This window comes from Eretmochelys imbricata, chromosome 2 (assembly GCF_965152235.1).
Source record: "Eretmochelys imbricata isolate rEreImb1 chromosome 2, rEreImb1.hap1, whole genome shotgun sequence".
NCBI lineage: Eukaryota > Metazoa > Chordata > Testudines > Cheloniidae > Eretmochelys > Eretmochelys imbricata.
The window spans coordinates 14,923,611-14,941,197 of NC_135573.1; the positions used below are offsets into that span (position 1 = coordinate 14,923,611).

Here is a 17,587-nt window from a genome sequence, read left to right on the forward strand (position 1 = left end):
GAAATTAAGCAAAGGTCATCAAGATAGTTATGCACAGAAAGGGAGAAATGGTCTTCAGCACCAATGAAAAAAACACATCAAGTTGCACAAACCTTTTGGTGGGATTTTCAAAAGTGCCTGTGTGATTTAAGAATACACATGATTCCAAGAGGGACTTGTGCTCCTAAATCACTCATGTGCTTTTGAAAATCACCTCTTATTTTTAAATCTACTTTCCCTAATACATATATTCCTTATGCCACTCTACATATATTTTTATGCTGCCTGTTTTTTGCATCACAATTGGCTCATGCATTGGGGAGGGGGGAAGATTGTCTTGAGGACTTATGCAACGTTGCCCCATTTTTACAATTTTTTTTCTTCTACAAAGGCATTAAGTATCTCCCCATTCTTTCCAGGGTGTAAATATATAACAGCATTTCACTTGTACATAGTTATATTCTTTTTGATGTTTGCTCTTTAGGTAATGATTCTGACGTTGACCTTGACAGGAAGGAAGATGAGCGAGAAAAAACTCCGAAGAGGCCACGGATACAGAAAACTGAGAAGACTCTATCCGCAAAGGAAGGCGACCAGATTTCAGGAGCTAAAAATCCTATTATAAGTGTGGTTTTGACAGCACATGAAGCTATTCCAGGTAACCATAATTATTTACTACTATATAATCAGATTTGTTTTTAGTTCCTGGGTATTTATTTAATGCTCACAAAATATAAATAAAGTAATTGGAATAAGATAAATAAATGTTCAGAATATTTGTGATCTGAATATCAGAAATATTTATCATCCTTTGGTCATCTCCTTGTAAAGGCTCTCTGCTCATCTGGTAGTTATATAACATTCAAAGCTGTCCTCAAATTTCTTTAAAGGTCTGATGTAAAGGTATGAAAGCGAGTTTGGAGACTTAGGAAAAATAGCTGAGTTTATATAGACTAATAAAAGCACATAAAGGATACAAAAAGAAGGAACTGAAGATATGAATGATAAATCAATGGAAGAGTAGAAAACCACTCTTTTTCTGCCCCCACTCAAATCAGGTCCTAAAAGTATGATGCTGCTATTAATGTGTACAGCTACCTTAAATGACAGGTTTCAGAGTAGCAGCCATGTTAGTCTGTATCTACAAAAAGAACAGGAGTACTTGTGGCACCTTAGAGACTAACAAATTTATTGGAGCGTAAGCTTTCGTGAGCTACAGCTCACTTCATCGGATGCATAGAATGGAATATATATATTTATATATATATATACATACACACACACATACAGATAAGTTAGACATTACCATACAAACTATGAGAGGCTAATTAGTTAAGATGAGCTATTATCAGCAGGAGAAAAAAACTTTTGTAGTGATAATCAAGATGGCCCATTTAGACAGTTGACAAGAAGGTGTGAGGATACTTAACTTAAGGAAAAAGATTCAATATGTGTAATACAGATAATACAGATAATGTACACATGCAGTATTTGAGTATACAAATTAGGAGTGCAATAACAAGTATGTTTATGACCCTCAGTCAGCAGCCGCCGCTCTCCAGCTGCCCAGCTCTGAAGGCAGTGCAGAAGTAAGGGTGGCAATATTGCAACCCCCCTAAAATAAACTTGTGGACCCCCCCCCCCCCACCTGCAACTCCATTTTTGGATCAGGACCCCCTATTTGAGAAATCCTGGTCTCTCCCATGAAAACTGTATAGTACAGGGTAAAAGTACACAAAAGACCAGAATTCACGGTGGGAGACCAGATTTCACGGTCCGTGACACATTTTTCATGGCCGTGAATTTGGTAGAGCTCTAGATATGAATGTTAGGATTGTCTGCATATGTGGCTCTGTGTACATGCTTCAGGTTGTGTGAGAGAATAGGACGTATGGGAGGAAGAGAATGTAGGGATAAGGAAGAATAGGAAGGGAAAGTAGAGTGTTGCTGAATTGTGATTTTTATTGCACATATTCGCAAAAAGAAAAGGAGTACTTGTGGCACCTTAGAGACTAACCAATTTATTTGAGCATGAGCTTTCGTGAGCTACAGCTCACTTCATCAGATGCATACTGTGGAAAGACTTTATATATACACAGAGAATATGAAACAATACCTCCTCCCACCCCACTGTCCTGCTGGTAATAGCTTATCTAAAGTAATCATCAGGTTAGGCCATTTCCAGCACAAATCCAGGTTTTCTCACCCTCCACCCCCCCACACAAATTCACTCTCCTGCTGGTGATAGCCCATCCAAAGTTTTTTATGAGAGTATCCATTTTTGAGAGCTCATTCTTAATCTTTCCCTGTTTGCTGTAGAGGATGTTGATCAGGTGATTCCGCAGTTTCTTTGAGAGCGTGTGGCACAAGCTGTCAGCATAGTCTGTGTGGTATGTAGATTGTAATGGATTTTTTACCTTCAGTCCTTTTGGTACAATGTCCATCTGTTTGCATTTGGAAAGGAAGATGATGTCTGTCTGTATCTGTGCAAGTTTTTTCATGCAGTTGATAGATTTCCACTCCATACGGCTAAATGCAGTGCCTTGCATAATGACAGGTTTCAGAGTAACAGCCGTGTTAGTCTAGACTAACACGGCTGTTACTCTGAAACATTGCACATATTGTCATTTTTCTTCACAACCCAGCTACTATAGTGAAGTGATTTTTGTGAGAGTTTCGGGGGAGGGGAGTGTGTGTTTGTTTGTTTAAAGTAAGTTTTAGACTTCATATTTTCAGAGAAAACCCTGAAAAGGTGACACGAATATACCCTAATGGCTCAGAAGCCAGAGGCAATATTTTAAGTATGAAAAAGTATGAAAAAATTAGGAAGAATGCAGAGGTAAAGAGAAGTGAAAGGAGAAGAAATTAGACTAAGGGAAAACATACTTTAAAAAGATGGAAGCAATGATACCCAATATAGAAGGAAAGAAAAGAGGGACGGAAAAGGTAAGTAAGAAAAGCAAGAGTGACTGACTGTTACTTTATTTTTGTATGATAATCTTTAATGCCAAAATTTTACAATAAATAAAAAGGCAAATGTTTGTGATACACATACATGATCCTTTGAATGATCCATAAAATTTTAACATAACTTGCTTCAGCTTACCCGAGATGTTTGTGTATAATATCCCCTAGATAGAAAGAGCTCAATAAATTGAAAGGAGTTATGGTAACATATTATTCTTCAGATAGATTTGAAGGTATCCTTTACATGAATGAAAATTAGCATTTGCATCAACCTGAAGGTCCTAGCTATGATATATGTAATAAAAGTAGAATCACTGCCATTGGAGGCAATTATGGATTATTGTCCTCGCTCGTGATCCTTACTCGTTATTAAACCTGACTCGTGATCTCACGATAGAGCTCTCAAATGTCTCTCAAACATTTGAGAGTTCTATCCCGAGATCATGAGTGTGGTTTAATTTAATTTAGAAATTGCTGTCAACACTGGGCAGTGGGACTCTGGCTGTCAGCATTGAGTTTTGGCAGGTATTAGAAAGGTATTACATCTGTAACATTGACAGGAAAAATATTTCATTTGATAAAATTGTTTTACTTTATTTTTTTTTTACAGTGCATTACATTTATGGTCTTTCCTTCTATATTTTACTCCTGAGGGAATTATGCACCAAAAATTAAAAATTATGCGCCAAAAAAATTATGCACACAATATTGTAAAATTCTGCAAATTTATTTGTCAATAAATAAATGTGGCTCCAGCATGGCAGTGGGGAACACAGGCCACTGGCTGCATTGCGGTGGGGGGCGTAGGGCTTGTCAGGGTGAGGGTTTGATGGGCCTGCTTATTGGGGGAACCCCAGCAGCTGCCGAGGGGATGCCGCATGCCAGGATCCCACTTCCCCTGCTCCTCTCCTTCCCTCCCCCCCACCCCCCAGCTTCCCTGCTGTTTTAAAGCAGGAAATGTGTGGGGGTGTTTTCTCCTGCAGGCGTGGAGTCCCACAGAATCCCCCCAGATGCCCAGCTCACCTCCCTCATCTCTGAGGCTGCTCCAGGCATGCTGGAACAGACGCACTGCTGGGGAAGATGCACGTGTCCCCAGGCAGCTCTTTTTTGCTTTTCTGCACAGGGGGCCATATGAATCCCCTCATGAGTAATAGTTGTCATTCATTTATGTTTTTCAGCTATTTTGATGTCTCTGGAAATTCTTAGGTCATTCCTTTTCTCATAAATGCTTTTATGTGTACAATGTCATAAAGATGGCTTTTAAAGCCTTTCCTTTCATTCCTGGAGATCTTTCTTTAGTAGAAAGTTAGTTTATTGCTGCAGACTCTTGCTGAAGAATTAAAAAAAAATGTTTTTCCCTCTCTGCCTACATTAGATCAGTGGTTCTCAACCTTTCCAGACTACTGTACCCCTTTCAGGAGTCAGATTTGTCTTATGTACCCCAAGTTCCATCTCACTTAAAAACTACTTACTTACAAAATCAGACATAAAAATACAAAAGTATCACAGCACGGTATTACTGGAAAATTGTTTACTTTCTCATTTTTGCCATATAATCATACAATAAATTGATTGGAAAGTAAATATTGTACTTACATATCAGTGTGATACTTCAGCCTATTTTTCACTTGTGAGCCTTGTCTAAAGCCTGAGCCCCAGGCAGTGGGGCTGAATCATGTAATGTAGCTTTGCTGGGCCCCTGTGGTGTGGAACCTCAGACATTTGCCCTACTTGCCATCCCCTAATGCTGGCCCTGCACTTGCGACCCCCCCAAACCTGTCCCATGACCCCACTTGGGGCTGCAACCCCCAGGTTGAGAAATACTATCTAGATGAGTTGATGTACCCCCTGGAAGATCTCTGAGTACCCCCAGGGGTTCACATACCCCTGGTTGAGAAACACTGAATTAGATCATGTCAAGTTCAAGACTGTTTAAGTACTGTCACTGCAGCATTTTCATCAAGCATTAGCACTCTATAGCCACCTGTCATCTAAGCTGAGAACTTTGTATAGATACCCCTTTTTTCTTAATGTGCAGTATTATAAATCCTTGTTGAAGATGCTAGATAAGCTTTCTACAAGTTAGAAAAATGGAAACTCAGGAATTAGTAGGTTTCAGAGTAGCAGCCGTGTTAGTCTCTATTCGCAAAAAGAAAAGGAATACTTGTGGCACCTTAGAGACTATGGTGAGTTGTAGCCCACGAAAGCTTATGCTCAAATAAATTTGTTACTCTCTAAGGTGCCACAAGTACTCCTTTTCTTTTTCCAAGAATTAGTAGGATTTCATCTATAGTTTTGAGAAAGTGATCATACTCATGGCTTTTCTACCCTTGAAATGCTACAGTGGCACAGCTACATCTTGTTACCCGGGGTTTTCTCAACCGAAAGCTCTTGGTAACTTTTACTCTGCGCAAGGTGGCGGCAGGAAATAAATCAGGGGAGACACGGCCGTCCAACCGATAGATGGCTGGCGGAAACAGGACAACACAAGAGTGCTTTTACTTCAAGCTAAACTTTACTTAGTCTCAAGCACTTACACATGTGCGCAAAAGGTTAGTAAAACACCCCCCAACCCTCAATAATTACCGAAGCTGAGTGTGGCTCTCGAGTGGCACAGTGGCAGCCCGTCTGCCGGTGGGGAACACAAGATGCATCCAGAGGGGAGTCCAGTCCTGAAGAGTCCCACTACCTCAAACCTTTCCCCCTTATTTATACATTAGTAATAGAATGACATGTCCCTTAAAGAAAACTTGTTAAGCAAGCAGTTTCAATGGTCAAGCAAGAGGTTCCTTCTGATTATCGATTAACCAGGTGTGTGTTTTTCCAGAGTTTGCAGCCTTGAGGTCCCAATAGACATTCCTGGGGCACATCCTGCTCTTCTAAAATGCATGTATCAGCAACTTTGACACAATTCTTATCAGGAAGGACACAGGGTCAAGCTGCCCTTTCTGTGGCACCCAAAATGCCCTCCCCTCCTTCCTTGGTCAAGCTGAGTTTGCTACATGGACACTTTATGGCCTGCTAGCTTGGCTGCTTTCAGCAATAAACTATAGTGGTTTCAGGCACTTTACTGGTTTGCTGACATCTCCCCGTACAATCTCTGCAGCTGTGTTAGTGTAATTCCTCAGTGTAGACACTACTTACAGTAGTGGGGAGGAGTTCTCCTGTCAACATAAGTAATTGCACCTCTCTCAGAGTTCCATCAACTTAGCGCTGTCTACGCCGGGGTTAGGTTGGCTTAATACATTGCTCAGGGATGTGGATTTTTCACACCCCTGAGTGACGTAGCTGGGTCAACCTAACCTTTTAGTGTAGACCAGGCCTCAAACGGCGTGTCTCCTTTTTCTAATGCAAGATGCTTTCAGAATGGTTATATTAGCTGTTCAATAAACTTTTATTCTGCACTATTTAGGACGCTGTTTTATATCGTGTACACTGTAGATTATAGCTCAACTGATCTTTGAAAATCCCTTTAGAACAGATCAGGGGGATTCTAATTTTCCTACAAGGACAGCTAGACAAGGTTTATTAATTATTAAAATAAAAATTATTAATTTTTCTTTCATAGAATGAATTTAGAGCTCAGGAAAGGTAATGGATTGACAGCCTTAGAAACTTTGAAAGCTTATATTAACCCACAGAATAAGTTTAGCTTGAGCAGCAGCACTGCAAACGCCTCTTCCCATGGCACTTGTCAAGGTTCCTTTCCCACTCTGAACTCTAGGGTACAGATGTGGGGACCTGCATGAAAACTTCCTAAACTTACTTTTACCAGCTTAGGTTTAAACTTCCCCAAGGTACAAACTATTTTACCTTTGTCCTTGGACTTCCACTGCCACCACCAAATGTTTATCTGGGTTTATTTTATTAGGAAAGTGTTGTTTGGAAATGTCTTTCCCCCCAAAATCCTCCCAACCCTTGCACCCCACTTCCTGGGGAAGGTTTGATAAAAATCCTCACCAATTTGCATAGGTGACCACAGACCCAAACCCTTGGATCTTAAGAACAATGAAAAAAAGCATTCAGTTCTTGAAAAGAAGAATTTTAATAGAAGTAACAGTAAAAAAGAAGTAACAATAAAAAGAATCACCTCTGTAAAATCAGGATGGTAAATACCTTACAGGGTAATTATATTTAAAACATAGAGAATCCCTCTAGGCAAAACCTTAAGTTAGAAAAAGACACACAGACAGGAATATCCATTCTATTCAGCACAGCTTAATTTCTCAGCCATTTAAAGAAATCATAATCTAACGCATATCTAGCTACATTACTTACTAAATTCTAAGACTCCATTCCTGTTCTGTCCCCGGCAAAAGCATCACACAGACAGACTCTTTGTTTTTCTCTCCCCCCAGCTTTTGAAAGTATCTTGTCTCCTCATTGGTCATTTTGGTCAGGTGCCAGCGAAATTATTCTAGCTTCTTAACCCTTTACAGGTGAGAGGATTTTTCATCTGGCCAGGAGGGATTTTAAAAGGGTTTACCCTTTCCTTTATATTTATGACAGCACTGAAGGATCTTATTCATTAGTAGGAGGGACCCCATGTTCCCAGAGGTGAGAGGGAAGATTAATCAGTCCTTGACCTCTGATTAAATTGACTAGTAGGCGTTTGTTGTTGTTAACATTTCTCCACTAGAAATTGCACTGACCACACACAGTTTTGCTTTCAGTTAAAAGTATTTACTCTTAAACGTGACTGACTGGTGTTTTTCTTTGATAGTGTATTTGAATGTGTTAATGGCCACCACTGGGTAAAGTAAATGTCATATCCTCAGTCTTCTAATTTATGTTAATTTAATTTTCCCCTGTATAATTCCTCCAGCATGAAGGGGCATTTATTGTTCCTCTGGCCACTGCTAATGCTGGGCCCTGTAGGCTTAAGGTCCGTCTACAGTACAAAATTATTTTGAAATTATTCTATTTGAATTTTCAGAAGCTATGTTATACATTCAGTCTTCTGTGTCCCCAATAAAGTGCATGAATTGGCACATTGCGTCCGCAGTACCAAGGCTAGCATCGAATGTTGGAGTGGTGCACTGTGGGTAGCTATCCCACAGTTCCCGCAGTCCCCGCCACCCATTGGAATTCTGGGTTAAGCTCCCAGTGCATGATGGGGCAAAAACATTCTCACGGGTGTTTCTGGGTGTGTATTGTCAGAAAGCTATGGCAGACAATCGTTTTGCACCTTTTTGGCGTACAGACACCATACTGCTTTCAGCAGATGGTGCACCACTGCTCTCCTGCTACTATGAATCCACCTCTCCAACTCAGCTCTGCTCGGCCATCGTGAACCGAGCAGCACAGCTTCCGCCGCCCACTCTGCTCTCCCGCTATTGCCACGCTTCCGAGCTTCTCCATGTTGTCTGTCCTGGGCTCCCACCTCCGTGAAAGCCACAGAAGACAAACATTTTCAGCCTTTGTTCGGCTACCGTGAACCAAACAGCACAGCTTCCTCTGCCACTCTGCTCTCCTATGTTTCACGCCCTTTTTTCAGGATTACCCGTGCAGGCGCCATAGCCATGGAGCCCGATCAGATCTCCGCTGCAGCTTTGACCATTGTAAATACCTCGCGCATTATCCAGAAGAATGTGCAGTACCTGCAAAACCGGGCGAGGAATCGACAACAGCGCCATTACTTTAGTGATGAGGACATGGACACAGATGGCATGGCATATGGCAATTGGGAGATCATGGTGCTGTTGGGCCAGGTTCGTGCTGTGGAACACTGATTCTGGGCCCAGGAAACAGGCACAGACTGGTGGGACCGCATCGTGTTGCAGGTATGGAATGATTCCCAGTGACTGAGAAACTTTCGTATGCGTAGGGCCACTTTCATGGAACTTTGTGACTTGCTGTCCCCTGCCTTGAAGTGCAAAGACACCAAAATGAGAGCAGCTCTCACAGTTGAGAAGCAAGTGGCCATTGCCCTGTGGAAGCTTGCAACACCCGACAGCTACCGGTCAGTCGGGAAACAGTGTGGAGTGGGGAAATCTACTGTGGGGGCTGCTGTGCTGCAAGTAGCCAACACAATCATTGACCAGCTGCTATCAACTAGTGACTTTGGGAAATATGCAGACCATTGTGGATGACTTCAATGTGCTGGGATTCCCTAACTGCGGCAGGGTGATAGACAGAACGCATATCCCTATCTTGGCCCTGGAACACCGGGGCAGCCAGTACATAAACCACAAGGGGTACTTTTCCATGGTGCTGGAAGCACTGGTGGATCACAAGGGACTTTCACCGATATCAACATGGGATGGCTGGGAAAGATGCTTGATACTCACATCTTCAGGAACTCTGGTCTGTTTGAACAGCTGCAGAAAGGAACTTACTTCACAGACCAGAAAATTGTTGTTGGGGATGTTGAAATGCCTATAGTTATCCTCGGGGACCAAGCCTACCCCTTAATGCCATGGCTCATGAAGCCGTACACAGGCATCCTGGACGGTACTAAGGAGCAGTTCAACTATAGGCTGAGCAAGTGCAAAATGGTGGTAGAATGTGTGTTTGGACGTTTGAAAGCACGCTGGTGTAGTTTACTGACTCGGTTAGATCTCAGCACAACCAGTATTCAAATTGTAATTGCTGCTTGTTGTGTGCTCCACAATATCTGTGGGAGGTTGAGGCAACTCGCCAGTTTCGCACAGCCAGACAACAGGGCGATTAGAAGAGCGCAGCAGGGCACGCTGCACATCAGAGAAGCTTTGAAAGCCAGTTTCATGACTGGCCAGGGTACAGTGTGAGAGTTGTGAGCAGGGATGAGCCCTTTAAAATAAACGTGAACAGCCCAGTGTGGCTCCGATGAGGTTCTGAGAAGGGTTGAGCCCTTTAAACTAAACGTGAACAGCCCAGCGCGGCTGGGTTTCTCCCCACCCCCACCGCATGGCTCCGATCAAGCTCTCACTCACTAGAAGTGCCTTCTCCAGGGTCATGGTCCAGGAGCATGCTTTGGGAGTAGGGGGAGGCTATTGGCTCCAGCATTAAGAATAGTTCCTGGCTGGGGGGAAACAGATTCCCCACTTGCTGCCTGTGCACTGTCCTCTTTGTCCTCCAAAAATTCATCTTCCTCGCTCCGTGCTACTCCCCCCTTGTAGGTGTCCACGGACAGTGGTGGGGTAGTGGTGTCGTCACCCCTCATAATTGCATGCAGCTCTTGGTAGAAGTGGCATGTATGGGGCTGTGACCCAGAGCGCCTGTTCGCCTCCCTGGCTTTTTGGTATGCTTGCCTGAGCTCCTTGATTTTTGTACGACACTGTTCTGTGTCCCTGGAGTAGCGTCTTTCCATCATGGCCCTGGAGACTTTAGCGTATGTATTTGTGTTCCTTTTTTTGGAACGTAGTTCTGCCATAACAGATTCGTCTCCCCAACATGCAATGAGATCCAGTACCTCCTGTTAGGACCATGCTGGAGCTCATCTGCGAATCTGGGACTGCGTGGTCTCTTGAGATAGTGGACTCTGCATGGTTGCCTGTGATGGTGGACTGTGCTGTGGTGACCAAACAGGAAATTCAAAAGTTCCCGGGGCTTTTACTGCCTACCTGGCTAGTGCATCGGAGTTCAGAGTGTTGTCCAGAGCAGTCACAAAGGAGCATTCTGGGATAGCTCCTGGAGGACAATGTCGTCGAATTGTGTCCACAGTCCCTGTAACCTGGAACTGCGATCTTGATTTTAGCACTACTCCACTTGCCGAGGTGGAGTACAGAATTCATAGTAAAGAGCCCTTTAAATCGAAAAAACTGGTTTGGTCGTGTGGACGGTATCAGTTTTATTTCAAGGTAACTCGGCTAATTCTGAAATAACCGTGTACTGTAGACCAGGCCTGAGTGTTTCCATCTTCCACACCCATGGGTTGGTTTCTTTTTAGTAATCTGGCCCTGAAACTGACATTATAGTTTATCCCTGCTAGGCTAATGGTAGAAAGCACCTTCAGCACAAGGGACTGTCTGACTTACAGGTCACAAGAAAGCTGTCTAAACAGGGACGGAAGCTTTCATGCTTGGCAACTTATTGGACTACCACAGACTATCCAAAAGTCTCCTTCACCATTGAAAACAAGAACTGCTAGCCAAACGAAAAAGTAATGTAGTACACAAGAAATTGGCTATAGTAGATAAATACCATGTCAGGAATTACAATATTAGTAACAGCATATCCCAGCAGACAGAATCTGTCTAGAACCAAGAATATGATATCCCACAGGAACTATCCATAAAGTAAAAAGATAACAAATTCACACCTTTTATTCCCTACTTGATCCCCGTTCCAATTGGTTTGAGAAGCCACAAGACAAAAAAATCCCAAATCAGGAAAGGCCACAGCCACTTGTTTAGAGGTTTGCTACATAACCATACAATACCAATCCTTCACACCCACCCAGGCAAAGGAAACAGGGACCAACCTCAGCAGTCTGTTTGAAATTACAAAACATGTTGGAGCCATAGCTGAGTCATTTTAGGTGAAGGATGCCTGTGGAATTTTCTACCACAGAAGATCAAGATGAACTCAGATCTTGTCTCTCTTAGAGACCAGTCCACACACTTGCTATTTAGTGTTAGACTTTTTTCAATAGACGTTGTGATACTGGCTGGCAAGAAGAAGGGATAAAATCTAAGAATCTAAAATCTTTTCTGAGGTTGAAGCAGAGAATTTAGCCCTACTAGGCTTACAATGAAAATTAAACTTCCTGTATTTGGAATCAAGATACTATACTGATTAGTGCAGTTAACTAGCATCTGCTCAGTAACTGCAAGAAATCAGCCAATATGTGATGGTTCAACTGAGAGACAGGAATGTTGAAATTTCATTTATGTAATGCCAATTTTTTTCTTAAATGGTAAGCATATATAAAATATGTTGGTTGTCTGTCATTCTACTTTCCTTCATATACTGCTTTTCTTCTTTGATCGTAAGGTTTTTGGGACTGTGGCAAACATGGAGCTGCTATATAATAATCTAAAAGAGTACTGAGATACAATCATTTTATGACAAGGAGTCTGAAGAAGTGGAGTTTTTACCCCCGAAATCTTATGCTCAAATAAATCTGTTAGTCTTTAAGGTGCCACCAGACTCCTTGTTGTTTTTGTGAATACAGACTAGCATGGCTACCCTCTGATACTTTAAATTATTTTATGAACACAGTATGTGACCTGGTCAATGTGGTGAAGTTCTTGTATAGCTGGTTATAGACTTTTCTATATGAATTTATTGATCTAGCTCAATAGACGGCTGTCAGAAAAAAAACAAGCAGAAAAGCAACATGACAGCTATAAATAAACAAACCTCCCAACAAATGCTGGGGGGAAATAACAGGACAGTGACATACTGCCAGGTTCCAACATGGAGTGGCTGGAGCCTAGAGATCATAAGAACACTAAACCGTTATAAAGCCCTCTCAAAAGAGGAAGGGGGATCAGTTCCCAGGGGCTCTCCAGGGAGACAAGCCGACAGAGAGACGCTCTGGAGCAGGAGTCTGGGGAAGTTGGGTCTTTCCCAGATCCAGGGAATGGTAATGGTAAGAAGAACCCTGCACAGATACAAAATTTGGATCCGCATCTATCCTCAGACATGGTCCACAGATGTCCACATCCATGGATAGAAAGCATATATCCGCAGATTTGTAAGGCTCTAATGGTAAGCCTTGATATCACAGTCCTGGCAAAGCTCCCTCTACTGGACGCTAACCAGGCTGCTGTGTTTAGGTCCCACCTCAATGAGCCCTATGCACGTTAAGCTTGCTGAATGAGTAGGCTTCAGCATTGTCTCATTTTAGGCCTCTCTGGCACACTCCCTCGGCACAAGCTCTCTATTTGTTACCCCTTCAAGAAAATGGAACCTGGCAGTCCAGCTGCCCTATGCCCTGAGGAGCTGTGATGATCTTCTTCACATTAAGACACACCTATACACCATTCCCTGCCTCAGTTTCTTCACCATTCTGGAGCATTCTCTGGGCTTAGGTTAGGCTACTTTAGGGTGTCGAGGATCCTCCTCCTGCAGCTAATGGTTCTTCTCTGCATCATGGATGTATGTCTCTTCTCTCCCCCGCCCCCACCCAGCCAGCTTCCTTTGACCTTTGCTGGTCCTGCAGTCAGAAATCCCCTCTGCTACAAAAGCATGCCTCTTGTACCTCTCCCTTGCCCTAATTTTCCTCTCTCCCGCTAACTGACCCAGTCTCTGTTTTAAAGAGCTCATCTTTTTGTTCCTCCTGGGGAAATACTACTGCTTCAAACCCCAGCCCTCTACAGAGAAATTGGGGGTGGGGGATGGGAAATGGTTCTCCTAGCTTCAACCAACCCATTGTGCTAACGTGCTGCCATTTCAATTGGGCAACCATCAAAATAAAGTAAGAAGAATGAATGGTCTGGCAGATGTGTGGCACAGCTCTGATAGCAGATTGTGGATTCTTCATATACTGAGTCATTCAGTGAAGCAGCAATTTAAGAAAATCAACTCAAATTCATAGGTTGGTTACATATAGATTGATTCCCCAAGTTGTCACAGTTGGGGATAGTAAGATATGTTTTCTCTTTGGTTCTAAATAAGTAGTACTTTGCTTTAAGAAGGCTATTTAGCCACTGTATTAACCATTGGTCACTGCTTCCCAGGCAACAGAACTGCAGGGTCTGAGTTCAAGTCAGACCTGCTGAGATAATCATGGTTAGTACCAGGGGATGTCAGCTCAAACCCAGGTCTGAGAGTGGGAGAATCATATAATTCCTCCCAGGCCTGAGACCTGAGTGGGTTGCACTTGAGATTAAGAGGGAGTCCGAGATACAGATAGCCTACTAACTTGTCCAAGGACTGTGTCTACTGGGAACATACACTATCTGGCACAATGGGGCCCCTATTCTGATCAGGGCCTTTGAGTGTACTATTCTGTAAATGTGGTGTGCATTGCAGGTATTAGTTGTAGAGCTGATCAGAAATTTTTTTTATTTTCTGGGCTCCCTGGCTAAACTACTTCTCTCATGATGCACTACCATCTCACCTCTTCGTGAGCAACCTCAGTGCATCATAGGAGTTCCTGGCCACAATACATCATGGAACATGTAGTCTTGCTGGGAAACCTGGCCCATAGAAGAGACTATGGGTAGAGCCTGCAAATCTGCGGATATCTACTGTGATACAGCATGGCCAGAGGGCAGCAGGAGAGTGTTAGAAGGGAGCCTTATTCCCTGTAGAGGGAAGAAAGTTTGCTATAAATTAATTAAAGCACCTGAAGCCAGTCACATGATAAAACCCCCCTGCTTCTATCAGAGAAGAGGAGTTGAAGCAGAGTGGATTGGTGCTGGAACAGAGAGCAGTTTGGAGGGAAGCAGAGGAGAGTTTGGAGAAGTGCTGTGGTGGGCTAAGAAGACCAAGACCCTAGGTAAAGGGACACCTAGTTTGTGCAGAGGGAGAGGGCAGGAAGCCCCACAATCTGAAGGGCAGGAGAGGGAAGTAGCCCAGGAGAAGGAACCGCTAGTTGTAGTGGTTTACTGCTATCCCTAGGGCCCCTGGGCTGGGACCCGGAGTAGAGGGCGGGCCCAGGTCCCTCCATCTCCACTCCCCTCCTCTAGGACACTAGTGGGGCAGTTAATACCCCAGTTCAGGCCAAGAAACGGTGCCCTGAACCCCCACCCAAGAAGAGAAAGCGCGAGACCCATCATAGTAGTGCCGGCAATTTGCCACACTACTTTATATCTGCAGATATCCTCATCCAAATTCTTTATCCGCGCAGGGCTCTAAGTATGGGCATAAGGATCCTGATTTCATACTCCTAGGAATTGCTGTGGTGGTATTTGAAATCAAAATTTATATTTTTGGAAGTTTGTTTTTTCAGTTAAAAGTCAAAATTTTCCTGTGGAAAGCAAACACTGCAAAAAATCCAAAACCAAACAAAAAAACCCAAACCCTCCCTCCATTAAAAAACATTTTTTGATGGAAAATTTTTGACCAGCCCTAGTTATTTCCCTACAGACTAGCTTTCCTTCAGTCATAGAGTATCTAAGGTTTAATCTTGGGCTTTTTAGTTTATTTTTCAACTAAGTCCGTCGTCCCCCCCCCCTTTTTTTTTTTTTTTAAGTAGTGCTTATTTTTTGTAAAGGATAATTTCTTTAAATTGATCGGTGGGAAGATAATTACCTTAATTTTGTTCCTTCATGATGAAAGGAATAGTTCATATGCATCATTTTGTTTCTCTCTCTCTCTCTCTCTCTCTCATATAACATAGTGGGAGTCTAGGTTTACAAAAAAAATCGTTCTTACTTTATCTAAACTGTCCTGTGTGACTTTACCTTTTAATTTTGTTCTCTATGCTCTATTCTATTATTTCCAAAGTATATTCACATTTCATTTCATCTGTGTTCTTTCTTTTGCCACAAAAAGAAACAAGCTTCTGTCGTCTTTCCCAGTTAGATCTTTCTTAGTTTCTAATGCTGTAAACCGAAATGTGATCAAATGCTGACATAAACAAACAAAAAAACTTTGAGACTTAATGCAGCCAACTGTGCTTGAAGTAACTTATTTCAGCTAAGCTGTTTTAGGTCTAAGGTTATACACACACACACACACACAAAATATATGTTAAAAGGATATTAAGTTTGCAAAGTCAAGCACTCAAAAGTTAGGAAATGTCAGACTTAAGGTTGCACAGGTAACCTTAATTTGTCCCTCTTTTGCATATGCATTATGATACAGTCTTTAATTACATGATCATATGCTACTTTTTTTCATAGGACCACTACCTTATTCAGTGCATGGAATGGACAGGACTCACCGAATAAGCAACTATTCAATATTTGTTTTCTCCTTATTGTACATTGTATGTCTCCATGCTTTATTTACTGCCCACTATTCAAACCCACTAAAGACAGAATTATTAGATTGCTCATGGGCTTTTCTGTGGTGCTCATCACTATTGTTTCTGAGTTCTTCACAAACACTTTTTTTGTCTTCCCAATGCCCCTGTGAAGTGAGGAGGTGGTATTGTCCCAATTTACAGATGGGGAGCTGAAGCAAAGAGATTTTCTTCATGCAATCCCCCACCTCATTCACTGCACAGCTTCCAACTTCTGCAATAAATGTGTTGCATACAGACAACAGCCTCCTTTACTGTGCAATCCTGATTCATTCACAGAGCAGGTCCATCCAGTGCACTGAATGAGTTAAAACAGAATGTGATCGTTTCCCGCTCCAGCTTCCAATCCTGGTCAACTTGCGCAGCCAGTCCGAGGCTCCTCTTTCTATTCTTTCCCTCATTCCTGGTCCAGCTTTTGTCCCCTCTGCATTTTATTTATTTTTAATATTATTTTTATTTCCCCTCCTCCTTGCTGACTGTTATCCCTCTGCTGGCACCAGAGCACTGGAGACACAGGCTCCCTGCTCCTAGTTTCAGTGCCCAACCCTACCCCATTTGAGAAGTTATTACAGGGAAAGTCCAGCTTTGCTTCTGTAGCATTGAGCTGGAGCATTCTCAGTTGCACTGTGGGGGTGGGGTATATGCAATCTGATCAGCTATTGGATCTGTAAGAGGCTGGAGCATGCTCAGCAAGTATGGGATATTCAGAGGTCTCAGCTGCTAAACTCAGTCTCCACTGAGCATGTGCAAAATATGATCTTTAAAAAGGTTTACAACTTGGCCAAATTTGGGCTGATTTTTGCCCAAAGGTACATCCCTGACAAAAACAAAAAAACAAAAAAAACCCCACTTTTCCTCCTTCAGCCCCACATTTTAATTGCGTTAAAAGCAGGAGGGGTCTAGAGCTGGTTTTTTTCTTTAAAAAGATGTATGTTTGTTTTTTATTTTTGTTTTTTAATACTGGTAAAAGTTGTTTTTTCTCTAGCCTCGTTCTTGGAAATGGCTGAATCATTTTGGCTGAAATTCTCCCAAAAACTTCAACCTGAGGCAGATACCCTGTCATGTAAAATTTCAGTTCAAATGGTTAAAGTCTAGCAAAGATCTAAGCAATTGAAAACAGGATCTTATAATGGAAGTGTCAGGCAACCTTAACTGGCATCACTGTGCCCACCTACAAAGATCTGCAATGTTTTACTGTAAGTCTTTCTACTATTACATGCAAATAAGTAGAACAAACCAAAGTAGAATAGCATAATAGTCACAGGGCAACTGCATTTTAATATCACTATTTTCATAAGCATTATTATGTTTTATTTTATGTTTTATTTTAATTTTAGGAGCTACAAAAATTGTTCCAGTTGAGGCTGCTCCCCCAGAAACTGAATCAGCAACAAATCCTGAGACAGCAGTACCAGACACAGCTCAACGAAGAGGGTATCAAGAATATGCCATTCAACAAACTCCATATGAGCAGCCAATGAAATCAAGCAGGTATTTTAAAGTACTTGGGTTCATGTTAAACTTGGGAGTGAAATGTTTCCTTATCCAGCATCATGTAAATGGAAATTCCTCCATTTGTTTCCCTTATTTCAGCAGGCAGAAATAGATTATACATCAGGTGAGGCAGAGTAGCTAGACCATTAGAAAAAAGAAAAGGAGTACTTGTGGCACCTTAGAGACTAACCAGTCTGTCAAATATTAAGAGTTACAACAGTATAAGAAGATAAAAATAGGTAAACAATCATCATAACCTAAAATAGCACCTTTGTCTATTGGAATTTACCCCTTTCTTTCATTATC

The 17,587-nt window shown here is 42.3% G+C and overlaps 1 protein-coding gene across 4 annotated transcripts in view; it reads left to right on the top strand.

Annotated features, from left to right (window-relative positions):
• The window catches only part of ZFAT (zinc finger and AT-hook domain containing), a 140,117-nt gene that overhangs the window by 43,894 nt on the left and 78,636 nt on the right, over positions 1 to 17,587 (top strand). For all 4 annotated transcript variants that reach the window (XM_077809760.1, XM_077809762.1, XM_077809763.1 and 1 more), the window contains exons 4-5: positions 464 to 637; positions 17,125 to 17,278. In XM_077809760.1, coding sequence (XP_077665886.1) covers positions 464 to 637; positions 17,125 to 17,278 — 328 coding nt within the window. The remainder of the gene's footprint in view (positions 1 to 463; positions 638 to 17,124; positions 17,279 to 17,587) is intronic.